The sequence below is a fragment of the Rattus norvegicus genome, chromosome 4 (assembly GCF_036323735.1).
Source record: "Rattus norvegicus strain BN/NHsdMcwi chromosome 4, GRCr8, whole genome shotgun sequence".
In the NCBI taxonomy this organism is placed as follows: Eukaryota; Metazoa; Chordata; class Mammalia; order Rodentia; family Muridae; genus Rattus; species Rattus norvegicus.
Window position 1 is genome coordinate 159,210,353 of NC_086022.1, and position 27,204 is coordinate 159,237,556.

General features: G+C 49.6%; 1 protein-coding gene across 2 annotated transcripts; it reads right to left on the reverse strand.

Annotated features, from left to right (window-relative positions):
* Nucleotides 1–1,967: 1,967 nt before the first annotated feature.
* Ptpn6 (protein tyrosine phosphatase, non-receptor type 6) lies at nt 1,968–26,717 on the reverse strand. 2 transcript variants are annotated; one of them, NM_053908.2, is made up of 16 exons: nt 26,538–26,717; nt 14,552–14,674; nt 14,116–14,310; nt 10,174–10,363; nt 9,937–10,053; nt 9,725–9,838; nt 9,501–9,597; nt 9,132–9,211; nt 8,793–8,942; nt 6,938–7,069; nt 6,653–6,807; nt 3,253–3,320; nt 3,007–3,158; nt 2,820–2,911; nt 2,323–2,465; nt 1,968–2,147 (listed from the first exon to the last, which is right to left on the reverse strand). In NM_053908.2, the coding sequence occupies exons 1-15, from the start codon at nt 26,549–26,551 to the stop codon at nt 2,351–2,353; spliced, it is 1,794 nt and encodes a 597-aa protein (NP_446360.2). In that variant the 5' UTR covers nt 26,552–26,717; the 3' UTR covers nt 1,968–2,147; nt 2,323–2,350. The 2 variants fall into 2 exon arrangements, with proteins under 2 accessions (NP_446360.2, XP_038962875.1); XM_039106947.2 differs by lacking the exon at nt 26,538–26,717 and adding an exon at nt 14,757–14,945 and having other exon boundaries at nt 1,970–2,147.
* Between the last annotated feature and the right edge of the window lie 487 nt (nt 26,718–27,204).

Below are 27,204 nucleotides of genomic sequence, written 5' to 3' on the forward strand. Positions count from 1 at the left end.
GCCTTTACCTGGCACCAGACCCGCCTGACCCCTAGAGTGGTGCAGAAGAAAGAAAGGGGTATCAGCGCCCCGGATCCAGCCACCTAGAGCCAGCTTGGCCTCCACTCTTCCTCTTCCTTCTTCACCTGCCGGGCAGCACGGGCGCCTCACCTGGGCCCCGCCTGCCTCTGCCCTGCGCACAGGTGTGTCCTCCTGCCATAGGCTGCCCCCCTCTCCGCCTTAACTCCTTCCCTCCCAGCACCAGCCCCGGGCACCTCCTCTTGAGGCCTGGCCACCCCGCCAGGCCTCCCGCCCTTTCTGGCTGCCTTTCTTCTCCTACCTAGTCTTTCCCTGTTTCTAAAGGAATAGAGAGGCCATCTTTGGATTCCCCTTCCAGCGGCTCCTTCCCCAAACTAAACTCCCTCTTCTCTGAGGCCTCTCCAACCCTGCCCTCAGCCAGAGTCAGAGGATCATCCCTGAGGTCAGTGTGGGGTCAGCTAGACAGGCATTGGTCTGGGTTCCTGTCCCAGGCTCAGAGTTGGGCAACCCCTTGAGAACTAGGAAGGGAGGAAGCCCCACCAGACCTGTGGATCCCCAAGCCTGCCTCTAGATCCTTGGTTTTACCCTGAGGTTGCAGTGCCTGCCCCCAGGCCCAAAGGCCTCCTAGCCCTACAGCAGCTAAATCAGGAGGGACGGTCCTTGCAACCCACCTCTGAGCAGCAGAGCCCTTTTCTCAGTTGGCCCTCAAAGAATTAGTCCGGGGCAGTTGCAGGACTAGGTCCTGCCTTTCTTCTGTGTGGTTCTGTGTTGCTGGGAGAGGGGCCCTGCAGGCACACAGGTGAAGGCCCCACCCATGCACCCCCTGGAGGGCCATAGCTCCAGGGAGCTATCATGTTGCTCCGTACCAGAGCTGTCCCTTTCTCCCTCCTCTTTGTTCTCTATACTTTTCCCTTGCAATTATTTTTGTGGACTAACTCTGGCTTGGTCTCCCAGACATCTCCTGAGTCCTAATAAGATAAGCTTATCGCCCTCAACTGCTCCCGGCACTACCCCGTGACCCTTAACACAGTGGGCATTCAGGTTAACCAATGTGCTACCCTTGGCCTTTCCCATGGTGGGAGCCAGCTCTTCTCAAGGTATGGGAGCTGATACTGGCCACCGACTCGGAGATTCAAGTTATATATAAAGAACACAGCTCTAGACAGAGGGAAAGAAAGGGACAAAATACTAAAATGGTCTCCAGTGTCCAGGAAGATGAAAGACTCAGCAGCCCCAGTGGGATCCTCCTGTGTATCAGGAACTGCAGACTAGATCAGTCCCTCCTAAAGTTCTCCCTGATTGGATCTTACAATCAACATTTAGTTGCTCAGTGAATCCTTCTGGGGTGGACCCTACTGAGTCTGCCAAGTAATGAGGACCCGGACCCTGAAGGCCAGTAGTCCTGTAACTTGATCAAGTTAATTTTCTGTGCCTTGGCTTTCTCCACTGAGAAATAGCCAGACTGAGAGCTGAGGGTTGTAACTCACTGAGAGAGCTGTTCGCTGCCTGGTGTGGGGGAGGCCCTGAGCTTTGTCCCCAGTACCACAAAAGAATAAAACGTAAACCAAAGTGCCGAGAATTCTATAGTCTCTTAACTAGTGCCCGGGCCTGTTGCCAGTGTACTGTAGCAGAGGCATTGTTACTGGCTCTCACTCTCTCAGTGAGCCCCACTACGGAGCTAGGGAAGGCGGGTGAGCCCAGATCACCCTCCCCATAGGCTGGAGCACTTGCCTGTCATGTAGGCAGCCCTCAGTCCCATCCCCAGCATGATTGAGAGAAACACACAGAGCAAGCTAAGCCCTAGGGCTGCTATGGGCATCGACCCGTGTGAAGCCATATCCAAAACCAGGTCTGTCTGTCCCCAAAGGCTGAGCTTAGCGGCCACACATGACATCCCAGCCCATCCTGCCCAGAGTCCCTGGACACAAGAGGCACAGAGTCGGAGGCAATACACAGTTGTCCAGGGGCTTTATTTACAAGAAGAGAAGGGTCTGACTCTCCCTGAGGCTTGCTGAGCCATATACAGGTTCAGAGGACCACGGTCACTTAAATTACAACAAGATGGGGGTGGTGTGGACTACAGGTCTCTGTCTGCCCAGCGGAGGCCTCTGCACGGAGTAAGGCTGATGCTGCAAATAAAAGAGACAAGGTGGATCAAAGGTTGTCTGGGGCCTGGGAAGGAAATACAAGATCTACGGACACCCTGGCAGGGTAGGGTGAGATCGTGACCCGTCCCATGCACGTCTGAACTGATGTTGGGGGATTGAGGGCAGGGAGAGAAAGGCCATACAGAAGGGGCCGCACCATGGCCACCTGCAGACGAATACCCAGCTCACTTCCTCTTGAGAGAACCTTTGTTCTTCTCCTTGTCTGCCGATCGCTGCTTCTTTACTTTCTCTTCCTTCTTGTTCTTGCTATGCACGTTTTCGTACACCTCCTCCTTGTGTCTGGGGTTGAGAGGGGAGAGGATGCATCTGGAGACTGTGCAGGGTGACCCAGCCCCAGAGGCCCCTCCAGACTCTCAGTATGTGAAGCCAGGAAAATAAGAGAACCTGCTCACTAATCTGAACTCTAGATCCAAGTCTCCCAGAGACAGAGGCTGCATCTCACACAGGAGCCCCACACATGGTCATAAGGGGCACTTCAGGAAAAACTTCAGGTGATAGGAAGAAGTTTGACCTCGAACCAGGGTTTCTCCAGCCTCCACACTAATCCCCTCCAAGAAAGACAGTTGAGGCTGGGCAGGAGGGGATAGATTCTGCAGGGGCAAGCATTCTGCAGGGGCAAGCAGAGCCACTCACTTGGAGGAGGTACGGGAGGCTTTGGCGTGGGCACTCCTCAAAGCCGGAGGGTAGGTGATGTTCCCATACTCCGACTCCTGGCCCCTCTGGGACTGTGGGCAAAGGTATGGTGGGAGGATGGTGGTACCAGCAGGACTAGGTGATGCCCACTCTCCCCTGCCACCCACCAGCCCCACTCTGGACACACTTGTATGATCTCCAGTTTCTTCTTGGTTGTTTCGATGAACTGGGCGATGGCCACATAAATAAACTTGTACTGTGCCTCTGTCTGCACCATGCCAGAGCGCTGTGCCCGTACCATCTGGATGGTCTTCTGGATGTCAATGTCACAGTCTAGCCCTGGACAAAGGTGGCAGAGGAACTTCAGGGTAGACAGTGGCCAAGGGCCTGCCTGCCCCTCTCACACCGACACGAATTCCCCAGCACTCCTCACCCTTGGTGGAGACGCTCTCCATGAGCATATCAATGACGATGATGGTGCCCGTGCGGCCGATGCCAGCGCTGCAGAGACAAGGTACCACCATCAGAGGCCTGGCCCTCCCCAGGAAATGGTGAGTCTTGGGGGCCACCCCAGCACCAGGCAAGGTGTGTGTGTGTATTTATAGGTCACTAGAGGAGCGAAGGAGGGATGTGCTGGGCTCTGTACCCATGCTTCTGCCCTAGTCACAGGATATACAAGCCAGGGTCTGCTTTGAGGTGCGGACACCTTTTCCCTCCCTCCAAGCATCTGTTCCCCACTTCCTGATCCACTCCTCACTCCTCCCAAATATTGGCTATCCTCATCTCTTGGAGAAACGAGATCCACAACCTGCCACTGCCCTGCCTGTTCCTCAGGTACCTGGGCTTCCCTCCCCTCATCCCTGCCTTCGAGAGTTATATTTGGAGAAACTCTTTTGGTAATGCTGTACTCCTTTAATCCCAGCACTTGGCAGGCAGAGGAAGGCAGATCTAATCTCTATGAGTCCAAGGCCAACCTATTCTACAGAACTAGTTCCAGGATAGCCAAGGCTACACAGAGAAACCCTGTCTGAAAAAAAAAAAAAGTTATTTAATGACTACCGTGCAAGCAAGCATGGAAAAAAGAAAGCCAAGAAGAGTGGTCATATAACCACATCACCAGAGGATGGTCAGAGGCAGAGACAGCTCACTGGCCAGCCAACCTAACTGAAGGGATGAGCTCCAAGTTCAGTGAGAAACCTTCTCTCAAATCCGAGGCAGAAGCCTGGTGTGGTGGTGCATGCTGTTAATCCCAGTACTCAGGAGGACAAAGTGGACTGCTGTGAATTCAAGGCTAGCCTGGTCTACCCAGCAAGTTCCAGGCCACTGAGACACATACACACACACACACACACACACACACACACACACACACACACACACACACACACAGAGTTATATTTGGCTTAGGGTATGACCCAGTGATAAAGCATGGGTTTAGCATGCTTAAGGCCCTGTGGTCCAATCCCCAGCAACACACACACACATGTGCGCACACACAGAGACAGACAGACAGACAGACAGACAGACAGACAGACAGACGGAGACAAAGAGAAGAGGTGACATTTAACCTTTCTCTCTGTGGAACTGCATTTCTCTTTTCTTCAACATGGCAGAAAGGGCTGGCCCAGGACACACACAGTGGAGAAAGTGCAGTAGCACGCCTCCCTTTGCCCATGTCAGCCACCACCCTCGGGCAAACTGAAGGTGCAGACCCCAGACCCGCCTGCAGTCCAGTCCATGCGACTAGTGCCATAAGCTGAGCTGTCTAATTTCAAACCCAGATTGTCAAAAATAACACCCCCATACCACTTCCTTCCTGTGATTTCTAAATAAAGGCCATGGGGATTTCGAGAAGTAGGTGAATAGGGAGGGGTGGCAGACAGGTTCTTGGGGACAAGCTGTCCCAAGATGGCAGAGGGCAGAGTTTGGGCCCCAAGACAGTATGGGAGAGGCACTTCCAGCCCAGCTGCAGGCCAGCCATTTGTGGGGGGAAGGAGGAGTCTGATGCGCCCACAGGCCTAGTATTACAAGAACAGAATAGGAAGAGGACTACACTAGTTCCTGTTTCCCCATCGGACATAAGGAGCCATCAATGGCATACACAGAAACACACCTGCACAGACACACACACACACACAGAAACACAGCTGCACACATACACACACAGACACACACACACACAAACACACCTGCACAGACAGACACACACACACAGAAACACACCTGCACAGACACACACACACACAGAAACACAGCTGCACACATACACACACAGACACACACACACACAAACACACCTGCACAGACACACACACACACACAGAAACACACCTGCACAGACACACACACACACACACAGAAACACAGCTGCACAGACACACACACACACACACAAACACACCTGCACAGACACACACACACACACACACACACAGGAACACAGCTGCATGCATACACACAGACACACACACACACACACACACACACAGACACATGCCCAGAGACTCACACACACACACACACACACACACACACACACACAGGAACACAGCTGCACGCATACACACAGAGACACACACACAGAAAAACACCTGCAGAGACACACACACAGAAACACACATGCACAGAGACACACACACACACATGTACAGAGACTCACACACAGAAACACACATGCACAGAGACACACACAGAAACACACATGCACAGAGACACACACAGAAACACACATGCACAGAGACACACAGAGACACATGCACAGAGACACACACACACAGAAACTTTTTTTTAAAGACAAGGTCTTTAATCACAGCACTAAGGAGGCAGATCTCTTGTGAGTTCAAGGCCAGCCTGGTCTACAAAGCAGAGCTCCAGGACAGCTGGGGCTGTTACACAAAGAAACCCTGTCTGGGGGGAGGGGATGGGGGCGATAGGGGATAAAACCCCAAAAACCAGAGAAATCCGTACTTGTATTGCTGAGAACTCATAATCCTCCTGTCTCAGCCACCCAAATGCTGGGACTGTAGGCTTATTCCACTATACCTAGCAATGAGTACTGAGAAGAGAAACCCAAGGGTCAGAGAAGTTAAGTAACTTGCCCAAGGGTCACACAGCTGGTAATAAGCAAGTGGCCTCTGTCAAAGACCCCTTACTTGTTGTCCTACACCAACCAAAGCAAAGCCACCTCCTTTTAGGACCTTTCCCGCTAACCTCTCAGCCAACCACCTCTTACCCAGCCACAGAGCCTAAATAGCAACAGGGGAGGTGCTAGGCCCACACTGACCCCAGTGGAAGCTGTGAAGAAGGTGGCTGAGAAGGAAATCAGAGCGGCAAGTCTGCACCCTGCTCTAACTGCCCAGGCTCCCCTGCTACCAGCTGGTGACCAGGCCAGCGCAGAGTCGGTCTCTGTATCTGTATCTGGCAGCAGGGAGTAGATGGCTGAGGCTACTTCAAGCCAGGCCCACCCTCAGGCCTGGAGCAGTGGGGGAGTCCAGAAGCAGGGGTCAGGGGAGGCTTTCGGTGAGTCCCTATACAGGTTGCCACTAGCAACCAACCGTGCTGACTCAGCATTGTTCTCCTGTCTGTTAGTTTAATTGTGCCCGTGTGGGTGTTTTGCCTGCATGTGTGTTTGTACACCGTGTGTGTACAGTGCACACAGCGCCCTTGTAGGCCCTTGTGTTGAATCCCCTGGGACTGAAGTTACGGAAGAGTATGAGTCACTTTGTAGGTGCTGGGAATCAAACCAGGTCCTCGGGAAGAGCGAGTGGCTCAGAGCTCCTAACCTCTTAGCCATCTCTGTAGCCCCCAGCTGCTGGTTTCTTACACTAACTCACCTGCAATGCACAATGATGGGCCCCGCGTGAGGCAAACTTTCCTGCCGCTGGTTGATCTGATCCAGGAAGCTGAGGACACCTCCAGGCTCACTGGGAACCCCATGGTCAGGCCAGCTCAGGTACTGGTAGTGCCATATCTCCCGAACCAGGTCCCCCTAGGCCAAGGACAAAGAGGCAATGCCTGGTGCTCCCACACGACATCCTCATCCTTGTCCTCCCCGCCCCCCCAGACTAGAAAATAAATCAAGGAAAGGCTCCTGAATGGGCGAGCTTGGGGACACTCACATTGTCCAGTGGGGAGATCTGCAATGTTCGAAGTTTGTACTCTGCTGTGTCATGCTCTTTACAGTTGGTCACAGAGTAGAGCCCATAGACGCGCTGAGTGCCCACCTCAGGCCAGTATGGGACACATTTGTTCTGAAAGGAGAGAGGGAAAGGATAAAGCACAGAGGCAGGGCCCTGGGGCTCCTTCTGGGCCCCAAGACATAGACCTGAATATTGGTTTTGAATGTATATATAGATATATATGTGGGGGGGTGTACATGTGTGTACAGATACATATATGGGGGATGAATGGTGTACATGTATGTACAAATACATACATGGAAGGATGGTGTGCATGTGTGTACAGATACATACACAGGAGATAGTGTGCACATGGAGATATAAGGGGACTGCCTTATATAAGGGTGTCTAGGAGTCACAGTGTATAGTGAAGACCATCTCAGGCCTTAGTTTCCCAAAATGCACTGGGCCTTTGTCACTGATGTCCTATTCTATATTGGCATCCGGTCTTGCCCTTAAAAAAGAATTACATTATATGACTGCCAACGTCATCCTCCATCTCTCTTGCACCGTATTCATTGAGGTAGTGTGTGTCACTCAAACCCAGAGCTCACCAATATAGCAAATCTTGCGAGCCAGTGCACTCTGGGAGTCTTCTGTATCCTCCTTCCAAAGCTGGAATCGTAGGTATCCGCCCTCTGCCCACCCAGAATGTACAAGGGTTTCTGAGGACCCGGGCTCTCATTCTCATGCTTTCATGGCAAATACTTAACCACTGAGCCTCCTCCCCACCCCCACCCTGTGGATGCTAAAAGAGTACATGAGCCAGCTCAGAACCAGACCTGGGACCTGGCCTCAGGCTAACCACCGCTAGGCGGGATCTGATCAACCCACCTTACCTTATAATCCATTCAGTGACCACTGAAACTGTACTAAGCTATGTGTGGTTCAAACCCAAGTAAGAGGCAGAGAGGATGGGGGGATGGGGAGGATGTATGAAGAATGTGTGCCCTGGGACACATTAAAGAGAGGGGCTGAGGATGAAACCCAGGGTTCCTACTGGGCAAGTGCTTTACCACTGGACTATATCATCACAGCCGAACATATGGTGCTCAGGAGGGCAGGGTGTCTAGGAGTCACAGTGTATAGTGAAGACCATCTCAGGCCTTAGTTTCCCAAAATGCACTGGGCCTTTGTCACTGATGTCCTATTCTATATTGGCATCCGGTCTTGCCCTTAAAAAAGAATTACATTTTATTGTGTGTATGTATGTGTGTGTATGTATTGTGTGTATATGTGTATATGTGTGTGTGTGTGTGTATGTATGTGTATTATGTATGTGTGAATGTGTGTTTATGTGTAGGTATGTATGTGTATGTATGTATGTATGTATGCATGTGTATGTGTGAATGTGTGTGTTTATGTGTAGGTATGTATGTGTATGTATGTACATATGTATGTGTGTGAATGTGTGTGTTTATGTGTAGGTATGTATGTGTATGTATGTACATATGTATGTGTGTGAATGTGTGTGTTTATGTGTAGGTATGTATGTGTATGTATGTACGTACGTATGTATGTGTATGTGTGTGTATGTATGTGACTGTAGACATATGGGTACTTGTATGCTATGTGCTGTGGTATGCACTTGACAGTCAGAGGATAACTTGCAGAAGTAAAGTTCTCGTCTACCATGTGGGTCCCAAGGATTGCACTCATGATGTCGGGCTTGTTGGCAAGCACGTTTAACTGTTGGAGCCATCTCACAAGCCCCTGATCTTGCTTGTGTCTGGACCGAGTGAGCAAAGACCGAGGAGGAAAATTTAAGGGTCAGGAAGGTGGAGTTTTGCCTTACCCGGCCTTTCTCCACCTCTCTGGTAGTCATGACGATGACACGAGTGTTCTCCTGCCAAGCCATCTGCCAGAAGTCATTGACGGTAGCGTCCAGACAGCCCTGACTGGCGATGTAGGTCTTAGAGTTCTCATCCGGACCTAGCAGCTGGTTCTGGGTGCAAGCACAGAGAGATCCCACCACAGACTGTGAGTCTCTGGGCAGTGGGCGTGCCTGTTCCACCCGCCATCACCCCCACATAAGATCAGATCCAACCTCACAGGCATCTGTAGCCATAGACCCCCAAGCCCCAGGGAGCTCTCAGAGACCAACATGTGTTCCCACAGAGGTCACCCAAGTCACCTTAACGTAGTTGGCATTGATGTAATCAGACCCTGGGATGTTACTGTCACGTCCCTGCAGGATCACTCGGCTGTGGTCAACTGGCATGGATAGAGAATGAACAGCTTGGGCCACTCCCTGGGTGAAGACCCTTCCCAAGCCAACAGCTGTCCTTGTCTCCAGGGCCACAGACTCATAGATAGGACAGCAGGGAGGGATAAATGGGAGTAGAGGCTTTGGGAGCAAGGCGTGGCAAGGAGGGAGTTACTGCCTGGTAGTTGTGGGGAGGCTCTTAGGAAGTGAAGAGGCTGCCTTGGGGAGAGAGCCCTGCTGGATGGTGGGGATGGAATGGGGCAGGGGGCAGTGAGAGACAGGCCTACTGGTGCTCACAGGGAAGAATGTTCTTGTAGCGGTTCTTGCTCTTGTTCTCCGGCCGCTGCCCTTCCAGACGCTGGTGCAAGTTCTTTACCTCTTGCTTTTGCAGACTCTGAAATATGAGAGAACTGAGTCCCCCGCCCCCGGGTGCATCCACAGGTGCAGAGGCCATAGTCAGAGCCGTGTCAGAGGCAGGTAAAGAGGGCAATCTATGCCAGCCCTGCTGTCCCCAGACACACCTCAAACTCCTCCCAGAAGCCGGCCTTGGCTGTGTCCTCTGACTCCTGCTTCTTGTTCAGTTCCAAGACCCGGTTCTCAATGTCTGCTGCATTTACCCGAGTGGCATAGTAAGGCTGGGGGTAAGGGAGGGCAAGAAATCAGTGGCTGAGAGACCTCAGAAAGCCACGTCTCTGATGGCTCAGACAAAGAGGCAAGCAGGTTGGCTCCTCACCTGCCTCAGGTAGACAAAGGCACCTGAGGCCTCCTCAATCCCCGTCTTCTTGAAGTGCTCCACCAGGTCTGTGAGGCTGTCGAATGTCTCTGAGCCACCCACAGTGTATCGTCCACCCTGAAGGACACCAAATAGGGTCACCCCTCAGGGCTGAGTCCCCCTCCTGGCACCCCCAGTCTTAAATCCAACCCACTGATGCTCCAGCATGAGGCCTTCCCCACAGCCCAGCTAACTCACCTCACACATAACCTTGATGTGCGTGACCCTGAGCGGGGAACCCGGGCCAGCCTTGGGCTGGTCATTGAGCACAGAGAGCACAAAATCACCAGGTTGGCTGAGACTCTCACGCACAAGAAATGTCCAGGGCTCGCCCTTGGCCTGCAGCAGTGACTCTGCCTGCCCTCCAGACATGTGACCATGATACCACCTGGAGAAAGTACATTGCAAAGATGGTGACCAGGCCCCAGAGCGAGCGCAGACACCTGCTATCTGCCAGGGTTGAATTACAAGCTTTCAAATCCACCACTACACAGATCCGTTACTAACTCAGAAAATGCTGAGAGGAAAAGCCAGACTTTGTGCTGTAATCCCGATTTGGAGCTGGAATTCCAGCCCCTCAGGACACATGAGGATAGTGGTAAATTTAAGGCCAGCATGATCTACACAAACATACCTTTAAAGCTCACCAAATAGCTGAGAATGACGGTTCATTTTTTTTATAATCCAGCATTCAGTGGACTAAGCAGAAGAACTGTCTTAACGAGGCCAGCCTGCTCTACATGTTAAGTTTCAGGCCAGCCTGAGCTACACAGTAAGACCCTACCTCAGACACAAAACAAACAGCCAGTCCTGGTGATATATACCTGTAATTACAGCTCTGGGTTGGCAGAAGCAAGAGGATCGCTGTAAGTTTGGGGCTAGCCTGGTCTACATGGTGAATTCCAAGCCAGCCTGAGCTACAAGCTGTCTCCAAAAGAAAGCTAACTTCCCATCTCTAAAACAAGAAAGGGATGGAGGAAAGAAGGAAAGACAGGCAGACAGACAGACAGATGGGAAGACAGATATGAAACAGCTCCTGTGAGATGGCTCAGAGAGAAAAATGGTTGTGGACAAGCTTACCACCTGAATTCAATCCCCAGAACCCACATGGAGGAGGAGAGAACCAGTTCTGACAAGTTGTCCTCTGATCTCTACCTGCGGCCATGGCACACAAGAAAATGTAACAAATTCTTTTTAAACAGAGAAACAAAACAAAAGCTGGGAGATTGCCATTTTCTCTACAATAAGAAAAAGGGGGCTAAGCAGTTGCATGCTGGTCCCAGGTCCTAGTTCAGTCAGAGATAAACCTTCGCAGCATTCGAACCATGAAGACTGTCCCTTTGGCACAGCAGGACATGTAAAACCCTGAGTTCTCTCCCCAGGACCAAGATAAACAGAAAGGAAAAAAAAAAAAAAAAACGGAAGGAAGGGAGAAAGGAAGGGAGAAAGAAAGAATGAAGGAAGGGCTCTAGCCAAAACCTAAATGAAGCCTCTCTCAACTATTCATGAGAAACAGAAAGGCAGTGTACAAAATATTTGGAGGGACAAAATGAAGCGTCCCCATGAAATGGACTCTGACTGAGTTAAAAGAAGGGACAGAAAAACATGGATGGACTCAAACCACAGAAGGCAGCGGGTGCCAAAGGAGACAAAAGTCTGGAAGGACTGATGAAAAAACGCATTTGGGGGTGAGGGAGACAAACATTCCCCCGAGGGAAGAGTATTTCAAGGTTCCAGGGGTAGCAGGGGTTCAGAGGGGCTCCACAGAGCTCCGAGGGGCTGCAGGGCAGAAAGCAGAACTAAGGACCTTTCCGTGAAGCACCCTCTTCCCAGGAGGAAACTGTAGCCCCACAATGCCTAGCCTCACAGGAAACCACGTGATGGAAAAAATACAAAACTCCTTCTGGGGAGAGAGTGAGAAGTGAGGCTGTGAGGTTTCCTCAGCTCAGGAAGGGGGGGCGGCAGCATTTTCCAACCGCAAGGATGGGGGGGGTGGAGTGGGGCTCAGTCCTCTTGGTCCTTCTCAACTCTGTCCAGAGGACACCATAGCTCAAGGCCCTTCAGAGGCTTCTACCCCAACCCAGGCCTCCTGGGCCATCCTAGCCCATTTCAAAGACAGGCCAGAGACCCCAAGCAATGTAAGGGGGCTCAGTTCCTTCCCTCAGGGACAGGATGAGGAAGTCTCCATGCAAATGTGAACAGACCACAGGCAGAGAGTTCACTATTGAGGGGACAAATGCAAATTTCCTAGAAGAGGAGGGGTAAGGACAGAAGGAGTGTTGGGTCATGGCTTCCACATAACCAAGGTTAGGGATGACACTGAGCTTCCCAGCTGGTATCCAAAGTGTCTCTTGGAATCCTCCACAGCCCTGTCGGGGTGTAGCATCCACGGTGTGTCCCGTGCTTCCCCACTGCCCTGGTCTGTTCTCCTAACACCTGTTTAGCTCCCACCTTCTTCCCTATCCCAGGGATCAGGCCAGCCACCATTCAGCTGTACCTCCATGGTCTCCTCTAGCAGGGCACATCCTGGCTTGGAACAGCAACAAAGAGAAAGCAAGGAGTGAAAAGAGAATGAGAGGCCACCTGAGTGTTGCAGGTAGAAGAGAGAAGAGACCACCTGAGGTGGGTCCTCCCTTGCCATTCACCAGCAGGAGAGGAAAACTTTCAAGGAAACATCTCCAGCTTCTTTGTGTCACTGGCAAAGGGTGAAACACAGAGCTTTTACCCCAGTCTTTCACGGTCTATATTGGAGGTGGTAGTGGTGGTTTTTTGTTTGCTTGTTTGTTTGTTTGTTTGGGTGGGTTGGAGTTTTGTTGTTTTGTTTTGGGAAGTTGGTTCTTCAGGATAGAGTTTCTCTGTGGAGCCCTGGCTGTGTTGGGACTTACCTGGTAGACCAAGCTAGCCTTGAACTTAAAGACATCCACCTTCCCCTCCCTCTTTTGAGTGCTGGGATGAAAGGCATATGGTGCCACCAACACTGCGTTTGTTTTAGCTTTTTTAAGTCTCATGTAGCCCAATCTGGCCTCAAATTTGCTATGTAATGGAGGATGAACTTGATCTTCTGGTCTTCCTGACTCCCCACTGGGCTTACAGGCATGTGTCACCCACACCAGGTTTTTGCATTACAGGGACTCAAGCCCAGTGTTCAATGCATGACAGGCGACCCTGGACCATACCCCTCCAGTCCTAAGTTTCGATCAGTGACTTGTAAACAAAACTACTGGGCTAAGTCTGTAGGCACGGATCTCAAGACGGATTTAAAAACTGCGAGGAAAGCAACTCGGTGGCAAAGCACGTGCTCAACACAGACAAGGCCCAGCAGAGGAGTGAGGGTTTAAGCAGAGGAGGGGGATTAAGCTCGAAATCATTTCAACCGTAAATATACAAACACAGGACAGGAATAAGGCATGGGTCCCCGGAGTCCATAAGAAAACCCTAGAGTTATTCCACTGCCCTTTAACAGGAGCTGTCAGTCACTCTGCTTTTGCAGCTAAGATGAACTCCAGTGTAATGAGAGACGTTTATCTCCATGCCCTTCCCCTTGACCACGCTCTGAGAAGACCACAAGAACAGTCAGTCCAGCTATGAGGGCTGTGTCTTTGCAGCACTGCTAGGAGCTGTCCTGTGGGTTTCCTTGAGTCAGGTAAGCCTGAGCCCTCCACGCCTGTGACCACATCAGTGACCTCGCTTCCACCAAGCTCTGTCCAGCCACAGCTCAGTGTGTCTGCTGACTTTCCCTGAGTATCCCAGTGCCAATGAACCTCTGAGACCTTAGTAAGACAGGGACCTAGAGCCCCAGACTGTGTGGAGAGCTGGAAGAAGGCACCAGAGTTCCATGGAAGGAAGAACTTTCTAGTAATAGGGCCCAACCTGATGAGAAATATCATCGACAAGGAGTGGCCTCTCTGTTACTCTCAGGATAAGGTTGCTAGGTAGCAGGAACCCTGCAGGAAGGCAAGGGGAACCCTTCTCTTGCTTCCTCAGCAGACAGGGGATTGGTTAGATATGGGAGTCATCAGGCTACAAAGGAAAGAGGCTCAGCACTGAGAGAACAGGTGTGGAAGGCCAGGGATGAGGAATGGACTGTGAGCAGGACACCCAATCCGGGTGTTCACCCCTTTACATTGCAATGCCCCTCACCTCTCGCTGGTGGGGTCCGAGCAGTTCAGTGGGTACTTGAGGTGGATGATGGTGCCGTCTCGGTCCTGCAGGATGCCCTGCTGCTGAGTGTAATACTCCACCAGCTCTGTCAACGTCGCAAACTTCTCCCCTCCATACAGGTCATAGAAGTCCCCTGAGTTCTGGATCCGAATATGAGTCACCTGGTCATCCACCCTGCAAGGCACCACAGGTAGTGAGTCCCCAGGTACAGGAGCAGCAGCGGAGTGGGCTTGGGGGACAGAAGTCTCCGTGCAAGAGCACACAGGCATGGAGTGGACATAGACAGTGGTGGGCACATGCTAGGGCTACAGGCAGGGACATAAGGAAAGCAGTGCAATCTGGGAAGGCAACCAACACAGCCCGGGGAGCCCAAGAATGCTCAGGACCCACACAAGGTGCAGGGAGGGCCACCCACCTGACTGAGAGGGAGAAGTCACCCTGGTTCTTGCGACTGGGCCGAGCCAGGAAGCTCCCAGGGACTCCCCGGCCCTTGAGCAGGGTCTCGGCATCAGGCCCACTGAGGTCCCGGTGAAACCACCTAGAGGTAGGTGCACAGGGCAGTGAGGGAATATCCCCTGGGCTCCAGGCCACCCTCGTTTCCTATCTCCCATGGCCCTTACCTCACCATCCTGAGGCTCTTGGTGTATTGGCTGCAGAAAACGTGGAGGGAACAGTCTGTCTGGGCAGGCACCTAAAAACTCTAGAGCTGAGCCTTCTACTCAAGGCTCTCAGAGCCCAGGCCTCCAAAGCCAACCTGCTGTCCTGCTCCCGGGCTACCACTCTACTGGCCTGGGGCAGCCAGCAGGGCGGAGACAGGAAGGGGCGCGGCCGACCCCTTAGGGGAACTCACTTGTACTTCTCTTTTCAGAGCAAGGGAAGAGAAGCTGAAGGGTGGCAGGGTGGGGGAGGGCCCACTTCGCACAGTCTGCCATCAGAGGCACAGGAGCATGGCACTAAACACTCATGACTCGAGAGGTAAGGACACACGTGGGTGCCCCTCAGTCCCTCCAGGTCAAGAGTCACACACAGTGAATATCCACATGATCAGGTCAACCTTTCCTCCTCCAGCAGCTGCTTCTACTCAGAATTCTAAGGCACAGCTATAATACTGACAGTGTGTGGTGACACTGTCATTTAATGGAGTGTCAACGCATGCCAGACTCACTGGTACAATGTCATTTACATGCCACCTGTGAGTAACAGGGCACCACGGCCTCACTACACAGGTACTATCTTTATACCCACTTTATAGACAAGGAAACTGAGGCTGAGAAGTCTGAGGAACTGCCCCAGGCCTTACCCTTAGTGAGTGGCAGGACTCAGACCTAAATAGTTTCAAAACCAATGATTTTTGAATTCTGCTTGCCAACCCTCAGGTCCCAAAGAACAGTAGTCAATAGACTCCTTGTCTGTTTTTTGTTTTGTTTTTTTTTCCTTTTTTTTTTTTTTTTTTTTTCCGGAGCTGGGGATCGAACCCAGGGCCTTGCGCTTCCGAGGCAAGCACTCTACCACTGAGCTAAATCCCCAACCCTAGACTCCTTGTCTGAAGGAGATGCTATCACAGCTGACAGCCCCCACAAGGCAACCTCGTGCAGCACTGTCATGGTCACGGGCCTTCTCTGTAGGGAGCGGTGCGACAGCTGTATGATAATGAGGTGAATCTGGCGCCCTCCTAACAACAGTACTGAGCATGCGTGGAGTTTTGCACCTGACGTCAGTCTGGCTGGGGCGGTACTATGCTAAATGGGAGTTCATGCCTCGCCAATCTCTGGAGGACAAGTAGCTGGGATGGCAGTGGGGTGACTCGCGCCCACCAATCCCTGAAAGAAGATTAGCATACTGTTGTGTATATAAGCCGAGCGGCTTGCCGCTCGGCGCGGTAACACATAAAGCTGTAACACTTAAAGCTGTAACACTTGGAGCTGTAACAATTAGGGCTGGCTGCCGCCGCCTCCCTGTATCAACAATGAAGGTGTCCTGCAGTAAAGGCTGTTGAGAAGAATCCAACCGTGTTGCGTCTTCCTTGCCGGACGAGGTGGGCGCGACAAAGTGGTGGCCCGTACGGGGACGAGGACATCCTCGTGGATCTCAGAACTCTTCAGCTTCAGGATGAGCGACGTCGGAAAAGTTCCCGGTAAGGGACGATAAAGTTCTCTGGAGGTGAGCAGAGACGATGGAAGCCTTGGTTTAGAGGCTAAAAGGTCTGCAGTCTGCAGCAATGTTGTTTCCAATGGATCCTTTGTGGGTAAGGCTTGTAATTTTGTTTATTTTTTTTTCTTTGTGTGGGAAGCGGTTAGAGCAGTTAGGATAGGTCAGAGGGTCCTTGCAGAGCAACAAGAAAGTATGTCAGAGGGAGTAAAGGTCCTGAAAGAAAAAAAGAAAAGAAAAGGAGATAAAAGGAACAGAGAGAAGGCAGAGATAAAAAAAGAGGATAATCAGGACCAGGAAACAAATAAGATATATTCTTCTTTAAAAGCCTTGACCTTAGAAATGTCAGACTAGAAAGCATCACTGACAGTTTAGAGAAAGTGAAACTAAAGGTAGAACCATCGGGTCCCGGGCCTCCCGCAGAGCAACAAAAAGAAGCACAAGACTCCACCACCAGACTCATATTGACCCCTAGAATGGGAACTCAGGTGGTGGATACAGATTTTAAAGGCCCCAGTAAGCAGAATTCAGAAGTATCACAGAAATTTAAAGCATGTGCAAAGATAAAGACTTGGGGTAATGGTAGTGGTCAAAAGGGGACACGGTAATAATGGTAAAATGTTTTTGTGTATCATAGATGCTTTTAGTCTTTGGACCCTGACTAGAGACAATATACACCCTAGGCAAGAGAGAGAATGGGGTTGAGAAAAACAGTCCTCCCGAACTCTCCACAGATGCTTTGGCAAAAGAAGGAAGTGAGCTTAAGTTTTTTGAAGCTCTCCTGGGAACAGAAGGAGGTGGGAGACGTCTTGCCTCCTTGCTGGCTCCTATTGGAGAAGTGCTTGTTTCTGGTTCTGGGTTCTTTAGGTAGGATGTCTGGGTCCCTTTGGTGGAACACCATCTAGTTCTTTTCCTCTGTGTCTATTGTTTGTCCTTGGTGCACCAAGCTGTGGATGTATGTCAATTTATGTCTGGGTTTTGCTTCTCGTTGCTTGAATGTTTTGTGTTTCATGTTTAAAAGGAAAAAAAATGGTTAAAACTTTAAATGCTGGTTGATTCACCCATTGATGTAGCTTTAACTCCTTTCAAGAAAGGAACAAATAAATAAAAAGTTTCAATTGGCTTTTGGAGCCGGCATCTGTAGCTAGAAGCCTAAGTTGGCTGGACAAGCTCCCCAGGGGGCTGGCTAAATGTTTATACTAGCCGTCCTAGAAGCGGCCTATACAAAAGTGGTTAAGGTACTTGAAAACAATCAATTGTTCATAGCACCTGAAAAGGTTCAAATGGGCCAAATGGGAGAATATTTAGGAACTAAAATCACTTCTCATAGCATTTCTCCTCAAAAAATTGAATTACCATTTAAAAACATTAAATGACTTTCAAAAATTACTAGGATTCGACCCTATATAAAAATGCCCAATGTAGATTTACAACCACTTTATGAGATCCTGAAAGGGGATTCTCAGCTTACTTCACCCCGTGTTTTAACCAAGGAAGCACGATTATCCTTGAGGAAAGTAGAAGAAAGACTAGAAAAGGCAATACTAAAAAGGTATAAGGAAGAGGAAGATCTGCTTTTGTGTATACTGAGAACTTTTCGTCAACCTACAGGAGTATTATGGCAACAAGGTCCACTTCTTTGGATTTATCCCCACATTTCTCCTAATAAAACCCTTGAATATTACCCTTCTGCTGTTGCACAGCTTGCTGTGTTAGGTGTTAAATCTTGCATTCAGCATTTTGGTATTTCACCAAAGAAAATTATTATACCATATACAACTGCTCAGGTAGAAACATTGTGTGCATTGATAGATGATTGGGCCATATTGTGCTGTAGTTTTGATGGAGAGTTTGACAATCATTATCCTAAGGATCCGCTGCTACAATTTTTTACTGAACATCCAGTGATCTTTCCTAAGATCACTGCCTCAGAGCCTTTGTCTGGAGCGTTAGATATTTATACAGATGGCTCCAAAACCGGTGTAGGTGCCTATATGGTTGATTCTCAAGAACCAGTATTAATTCAATATAGTCCAGGTACCCCCCAAATTACAGAATGTAAAATTGTATTGGAAGTTTTCAAAAGATTTCATGATTCTTTTAATTTAATTTCTGACTCTGCTTATGTGGTTAATGCGGTACGCTCACTTGAAATTGCAGGGCCAATTCGGTCAACTAGTACTGTATGTCAAATTCTTTTAGAATTACAAAATTTGATTTGGGCCAGAAAAAATAAATTTTTCATACAACATATTTGAGCCCATACTAATTTGCCTGGTCCCATGACCAGTAATAACGCCCTGGTGGATGCTAGTACTCGTAGAGAGTTTATTTTTCATGCTGCTCCGGTTGATCTCGCTAGAGAATTTCATCAAAAGTTTCATGTACCTGCCTTTACTCTTCAACAAAAATTTAAAATTTCTAGAGCTGCAGCTCGTGATGTGGTGTTAAGTTGCCAGAATTGTGTTCAATTTCACCACCCTCCTCATGTAGGGATTAACCCTCGTGGTCTGATCCCGCTAAAACTTTGGCAGATGGATGTCACACACATATCTCAATTTGGAAATTTAAAATATGCTCATGTTTCTGTTGATACATGTTCTGGTATTATACATGCTACTCTGATGACTGGTGAAAAGGCTCGTAATGCCATTAGCCATTGCTTAGAGGCATGGGCAGCCTGGGGAAAGCCTGATAGTCTCAAGACGGACAACGGGCCTGCCTACACTGCAAAGTCCTTTCAGGCATTTTGCCAGACAATGCAGGTCAAACATACTACAGGATTGCCATACAATCCCCAAGGTCAAGGAATTGTGGAAAGAGTACATCGTACCTTAAAAGAGCTGATAAAAAAACAAAAAGAGGGAATTGCCAGCAGCCGAACACCAAAAGAACAACTTTCTTTAGCTCTTTTTACTCTAAATTTCTTAGTTTTGGATGCGCATGGCCACTCTGCTGCGGATCGCCATGCTGCTACTACACCTATAACTAATGCAGAAGTAAAGTGGAAGGATGTCTTAACTGATAAATGGTGTGGCCCAGATCCCGTGATCTCGAGATCTAGGGGAGCTGTTTGTGTTTTTCCGCAGAATCAAGAAAATCCAATTTGGGTACCTGAGCGCTTGACTCGAAAATTGCCTTCTGCTCTTCCTGAAGATGAGACTATGAACCCTACTATTACTACTGGGAATGGTAATACAGGTTAATTCGATCACCCTGTGGGCTATTGCCAGATCCTGGCCAGTACCCATGCCAGTCCATAGCAATTCTACTGTTTTACCAACCTTTTTCTCTACCTCCTGTTTGCGTGATGTTCCTTGTATAGTGCCAACTGGAGAAATGCCCCAACGGTATGCCGCCACTAACGTTTCTCTGTTGCATACCTTATGTTTTACCATTAAAGACTCTTCCCTGCCCTGTATTTGGTTACGTAGAGCCACATTAGCTAATTGGTTGAATCCTATAAGTGACAGCACAATGAACACCGGGATCATCCTGGCTGCTTTGAGTCAAATTGCCCAGGGAGTCTCTTCACCCAGCGAGGACATGTCAGTCGATAGTTCTGCTGATCTGAACATTACAACACTAATTGTGATGCATAATTGTAGTGTTCCATCAGGCCCAGGGCAAGGTAACTATGCACAGAATAGCTCTACCCGTCGTAGAGTCTTACCCGCTTGCCCCCCGCATCAAGAGTTTCCACCTAATTTTACCCCATGTCAGAGTCCATTCCATAGAACAAAACAATTCCTACCGGGATTTGAATTTTCCCCTCCTCTTGGCCATGTACAGTATGACTGGGGGGAGAATAAGACTGGCAAGCATAATCTCTGGCCTTGGTTTCAGTGGGTGCTGTCCAATGAGCAAGGGGCATATACATCCCTGACCCCCTTTGCTAGGTTGATGGGTGAGAACTTCACGTTGTATAATGTTTCGGCTACCAGAAAAAATGATACCAGGTTGACCAATATTCAATATAATAACCTTTTGGAACATAATACTGCCACTAGTACTTCAGTATGTGTTAGATCACCCTTTTTCTTTCTGATAAGCACTAATGTCAACAATGGTGTTTTAAATTGTAATAGCTCTGATGTAGTCTGCTATTTAGCTGAATGCTGAGATGGCAACAATGACACCACAGTAATGGTCAAGATTCCCTCCTTTGTGCCAATCCCAGTAGAGGCAAACCCAGATAGTTTTCCTATTCTTAATTTGCTGTGAACCAAAAGAGATTTTGGAATTACGGCAGTCATAATTTCAGCCATCGTGCTGTCTGTTGCCGCAGCTACCACAGCTGCAATTGCTATGACCAATCAAATACAGACGGCTGAGACTGTCAATCAGATTGTAGAAAGAACTGCAATGGCGCTAGAGATACAAGAAGAATTTAATACTCATTTGGCATCTGGCCTTCTATTAGCCAATCAAAGGATAGATTTAGTTCAAGAACAAATTGAAGCACTGTATCATATGACACAGCTGTCTTGCGTTTCCTCCCTAAGAGGTTTATGCATTACTCCTTTGCAAGCCAACTTTTCTCAGCATTCTCAACAGAGCAAAGAAATCTCAAATTATCTGAAAGGAAACTGGTCCATGAAAGCAGAGCAACTATCCAGACAATTGCTGATGCAGATTGCTGTCCTCAACAGCACTAGGCTGGACCCCATCACAATTGAAGACTTTACCTCATGGATTACCAATGCTTTCTCCTTTTTTAAGGAGTGGGCGGGCATGTTTGCCTGGGGAGCTATTGTCCTCCTGGGATGCGGAGTATGTCTCTGGCTTATTGGCCGTTTAAAAAGGGAACATGCCAGACACAAAGCAGTTGTTTACCAGGCTATGACTGCCATTGACAATGGTGCTTCTCCCAATGTATGGCTGGCCTCTTTGAAAGATTAAGAGTTCGCCCTAGATCATTTTTGTCACAGTCATGTGGGTCATTGTATCCAGGGACGGGCAACTTTCCTCGAGCTCGGACCAACCTAAGACACGGGGCCCGGTGGCGATAGGGTGACCCAACGACGGGTAAGGCCGAGTCATCGTCAGGAACGACCTAAGACAGGAGCAATGACAAGATTGACGTGACACCCAGATCTAGACCAGTCATTTTATTAAACAAAAAAGGGGGAGATGTAGGGAGCGGTGCGACAGCTGTATGATAATGAGGTGAATCTGGCGCCCTCCTAACAACAGTACTGAGCATGCGTGGAGTTTTGCACCTGACGTCAGTCTGGCTGGGGCGGTACTATGCTAAATGGGAGTTCATGCCTCGCCAATCTCTGGAGGACAAGTAGCTGGGATGGCAGTGGGGTGACTCGCGCCCACCAATCCCTGAAAGAAGATTAGCATACTGTTGTGTATATAAGCCGAGCGGCTTGCCGCTCGGCGCGGTAACACATAAAGCTGTAACACTTAAAGCTGTAACACTTGGAGCTGTAACAATTAGGGCTGGCTGCCGCCGCCTCCCTGTATCAACAATGAAGGTGTCCTGCAGTAAAGGCTGTTGAGAAGAATCCAACCGTGTTGCGTCTTCCTTGCCGGACGAGGTGGGCGCGACACTTCTCTACCTGTAGGGACTGTTTATAGGCCTAGTCCTATACCCTAACTATGAGCAGGGAGGGGTGGATGGGAAGGTATCTCATAGAGGTTAGGGTTTGTGGCCAAGGTCCCAACAGTGGCAGATGCTCAGTGGGATGGTAACCTTTAGGAGCCCTCAGCCTTAAGGCTCATGGTTCCCTGTGTATGTAATCCCCAGTATAAATGCAAAATAAAAAAAAAACAATACAAACACTAGCAAGCCAAGACCAGAGGGAAAACAAGCTGCCCAACAGAAGATGGAGAGATTCCTGTCAGCGTCCTTAGGAAGGGACACGGGCTGCTGGAGAATGGAGCTGGGACAGAGTGCCTTACATCCTTTAGGGGTTTTTTGTTTGAGGTGTTTTGATTGGTTAGTTTTGGTATTTTTGGTAATACTGAAATTAGATCCCCAGTCCTAGCCAGGTATGGCAGCACACACCTTTAATCCCAGCACTTGGGAATCAGAGGTAGGCAGCTCTGTGAGTTCGAGGCTAATCCAGTCTATAGCGTGAGTTCCAGGACATCCAGTGCTATATAGTGAGACCCTGTTTTAGAAAATAAGCAAAAGCCAACCCAGACCCTCGTCCCTTAAACTTGCACGGTGAGCACCCTTAATGCACATCTCCTATTCTGCTTCTTTTTCTTATTCATTTGACTCCCTTCACATATCTGCAGTCCTAGGGATTGAACCTAGGACTTCAAACACGAAAGGCAAATGCTCAACCACAGAGCCACACCCCCAGTTAGTTCTCCTTTTACTTTTTTTGAGACAGGGTCTCACACTAAATTGGAACTAATCTGGAACTCACTCTGTAGCCTTGACTCTGTAATCTTCCTGCCTCCATCTCTCCAGTAGCTGGAGGTAGAGCATTGCCACCACATCTAGCTCCCTGACACTCTTTTAAAACTGTAATGCCCGAGGTGTGAGTAGCCCAGTGGTAACATAAGGCCCTGGATTCTCTCTCTGCACCAAACCCAGTAATTTCATGACTAAGTATATAGTTAGTTCTATGCTTAATATTTATTCACAGTATATTTGTCATATCTCAAAATATAGGAAAAATGAGAGACTATGAAAACCAAACAGGGCTAGAGTGTGGCTCCAGGTGAAGTGCTTGCTTAGCATGTAGGAAGCCCTGGCTTTCATCCCCAACAGCCTTGTGGGGTGCCGTGGCACACCCCTGTAATTTCAGCACATGGAAGACAAGGCAAGAGGGTAAGACCAAGACTGAAGCTAGCCTGGGCTTCATAAAGAGTTCCAAGCCAGCCAGGGATACATAGCAAGACCCTGGGGAGATTGTTTTGTTTGTAACAGTCTATGACAAGTACTTTATCATTTTTTTTATGTCTATGAGTACACTGTAGCTGTCTTCAGACACACCAGATCCCATTTCAGATGGTCATGAGCCACCATGTGGTTGCTGGAACTGAACTCAGGACCTCTGGAAGATCTGTCAGTTCTCTTAACCGCTGAGTCATCTCTCCAGCCCCACACTTTATCATTCTTGAAAACATCAAATATCACTTAACCTTCCCGCCTCCCTCCCTCCCTTCCCCCACCGTCCTTTCATGCTTTCTCTTCTTGCTAATACCCCTGAAAATATGCGTGCTTGGCAATTACACTAAGCACGATCTGGAACACCTATGGACTCAGCTCATCCCAAGGGTCAGGGAGACCACATACAAAGCTGGTTCCAGCAAAGGGAGATCTGCTAGCCACCGGCTCTGCCTCCAACCCAACCTTTAGGGTCCAATCCAGAGACGTATCTAACAAAAGACTCATGACTCCACTTAGACTGACATTACAAGTGTGTATGCCTCCTGTGTGCCCTGCATGCCACTCACTCTGCCAATGACATATCTTGTGTAGAAGCACAACTCACACGCACCCCACCATCTGTGTCCACCCATACCCATCTCTTGCAGGGACAGATCCCCAACACCACAGGCACACAGGAAGTTCCACACTGCTTAGTAACATACTGACTACACCAGAACTAAGACTCTCACTCCAGAATTAAACCCACTTGGTGGGAAGGCGCTCACGAGGCACTTACTACTGACCCTTGATGTCCCATCCTGTCCTCTGGCAGGAAAATAATGACAATCTTCCAAGAAGCAAGGCGCAGGGCCCTGGAGTTGGCCGAGCATTAGAACAATATATGTCAGTGGTAGAGCGCTTGCCAAGAAAGGGCAAGGCCCTGGGTTCGGTCCTCAGCTCCAGAAAAAAAGAACAATATATGTAATGACCACAAAGGTGGCCTTTGACTACCTATGAGGTTGGGACTTTGTTTTAAGCAGACTCGAGGAGGCTGCCAGACCTAAATACAAATGCCTGGTATCTAGAAGAGGACGAGATTCCTTTGGGAAGCAAGGGATAAGGGAATACGTCAAGATCAGTGGCCCTAGGGGCCTGCCGAGGACAAAATACAACCATTACACGGTTATTAGACTTCTCTGATTTCCACCTGATATGTGAACTTCACAAGATTTCCTAAACTCGACCCTAAAAGGCTAATAAAGCAACCAGGTGTGGTGGCTCATGCCTCTAACCCCAGTATTCGGGAGGCCGAAGCCCGGGACAGAAGGTCAAACGAGACGCCTGCCCTCAGGAGGACCTCCTCACCTACATAACTGCTAAGTGGCAAGGTCTCCTGTCATCAGCACATTTTACCGTGGATTCTCTCTTCTGATTTTGCATCTGCAGTTTCAGTCAGCTATAGACAGACAGTATGCTTCCACTGGACAGACGCAGACCCTTTTCCCTCCACAGTTTCCTCAATAATACAATATAACGATTTGCATAGCATTTACATTGTATCAGGTACTCAGAGATGATAAAGTCTGCAGTAGTTCAGCTGGATGCTACAGGCAAATACATTTGCATAGTTTGGTACCTTCCGGTCCCTCTGGAATCAATCTCCCACAGACACTGGCAGATGACTGTTTCCTTTCTCTGTGACCTCAGCTGTCTTGAAACTCATTCTGTAGATCAGGCTAGCCTCAAACTTAGAGATCTGCCTGCCTCTGCCTCCTAAGTTCTGGGATTACAGATGTGTGCCACCACTGCCCGGTCAACTCCGGGTTTTATGCCCGCTAGGCAATAACTCTAACCTTTGTTTTTATTATTTATTTAGACAGGGCCTTGCTGTATGTGGCCAGGCTGGCCTCAAACTCAAGATCCTCCTACCTCAGCTTCTCTTGGGTTGTCCAATACCACTATCCTAGCTGAAACAACTGTATCATTGTTAATTTTCATGGCAATACTGTTTATTTGTTACTCTCCCCATTTTAGAAACAAAAGTGAAATCTTAAGACTTGTTAAGTAACTTGCCCACAGTCACAAGGTTCCAGTGAGTGGGAAGGTGAAAGAAACCAAAGCTGTCTGGGGCCGGTGGTCTGTCGCCTGCCACAGCGCTGGACCAGCAGGCTTTAAGGGGATGCCTGGCACTGCAAAGCATGCTGGGAGATGGTCAAACCCCCCCCACCCCCACAGGCAGATGGACCAGAACACAGGGTTGGCATGGAAAACATGCTCTTGGGTTGCTCAGTGTGAGCAGATCAAGACAGCTGAACTAAAGTACGCAAGGGGCTGGACCGCCACCCAAAGCAGAGGTCTTGCAAGTCCAGGTTGAAGAACCAAGAAAGGTTCTATACTGGGAGATGCCTTGTCAAGCCAGATGGGGAGTCTCGGTACAACCCCTCAGGATGGCAGAGACTAGGTATACACCGGAGGAAGAGTGTACACAGAAAGATTCACCTGAGTATGGAAAGCAAAACTCCACAGGGCCCCTGTAAAACAGCCCACAAAGTCACCAGCACCCTCAGAGTGCGTTTTCACTCTCCAAACCCCACTGAAGTCCAAGGTGCCCATGGCTTCCTTCTGGGGACAACACACTATCCTTTCTCCATTTGTCCCCAAACTGAGGCCTCGCACTTATTATTTCTGCCTGGGATGGTTCGGGACAGCTGGTAACAATATGGCTGCCTCTGTTGAGTCGCCAGATCTCAGCTCAAACACCACCTCATCTGGAAGGCCTCCCTGTCAGCCAGTGATGTCTCCATCACTGCTAGCACCTTAAGCCGCTTCTTCTCCTGCGTGTCAGTTAATGCTCTGGCCATCTGAAATAGTCCTAGTTATTGCCTATGTATTCATTCTGTCGTCTCTGCTTGGAATGCCAGCTCTCTAAACGGAGATCATGTCTGCCTCATACAAGCTCATGTTAACAACATCTTACTCAGTACCTGCCCACTGTGTTGGTTCACCATTCATCTATCAAAGTTTGCTTCCTTTGGGGAAAAGGGAGAGAACCAAGGTGTATGTAGGTGTGGGGGGCGGGGGAGGGCGGTGCCTAGGAATGGAAGAGCTTTCTCAAATGTGCCTTCAGACTGTCATGTCTGAGGTGATGTGAACTACCCAAGAGGGGAACAGATAGATAGGAGGCAGAAGCAGAGGACCACAGGCCAGTGGTTAAAAATAAGAAAAGATACCCATTTGGGGCTGGCTCAGCTTGTGGTAAGGAGAGAGAGTTCACAGGGACAGGATCCAGCCTCAGGGCAGGGGTATTGGTGGCGGTAGACTATTATGGAGGTTTACTTGTTGAGGGTGTGAACAATGCCCATCACCTAGACTAACAGGAGTTTGTGGAACACAGGTGGTGGAGGGGACTTACCCGCGGGACAGCATCTCCCTGGAGGAGTGGGGGAAGTCACAGGCAAAGGGCGACAGGGGCGGGGCCAATCGAGTGGCACAGCTGTTCGGGGATCCAGACCTTCAGGAAGAATATTTCGGTTTCGGCCACTTCCTCCTCATCCAGCCTGTCAAACCAATGGCACTTTGAGGCCAAGCCCCTGGATTACAGGTCTCTGAGGGAAGGACGGGTGGGGCGGGGCTGGCCAGAGACCGCCCACCACAGCCAAATTCTCCAGAGGACTGCCGGAGTCCAGCAGGCTTCTGGCCTGCCCGGGCCTACTTCTCTTGGAAGGGGAGGAGCAACCTGCTGTTCCACCTGGAGCTCAAACTGAAAGAGCAGGAGGAGGGCGGGCAGAAGCAAAGACCAGGAAGTAACCCTAGCCAAGGGACCGCCCTCAGAAGAGTACCTCTCAGACAGTGGAAAGCAGGGGAGAGTCCAAAGAAAAGCCTTGAAGCCCACTGCTCATAGGAGATACCACCTTTGTGAGCAAACCTCCCGGGGGGCCAAGAGGACCATTTAGCCTCCCACACCCTAGGGCTCATGAGAACAGGGTTGGTCCAGCAAAGAGCCCAGGAAGGGCCTAAAGGAGGGGAAAGGCCAGAGGCGGCAACGAGTGGGGGTAATCAGGACTAGGAATGACTGACAC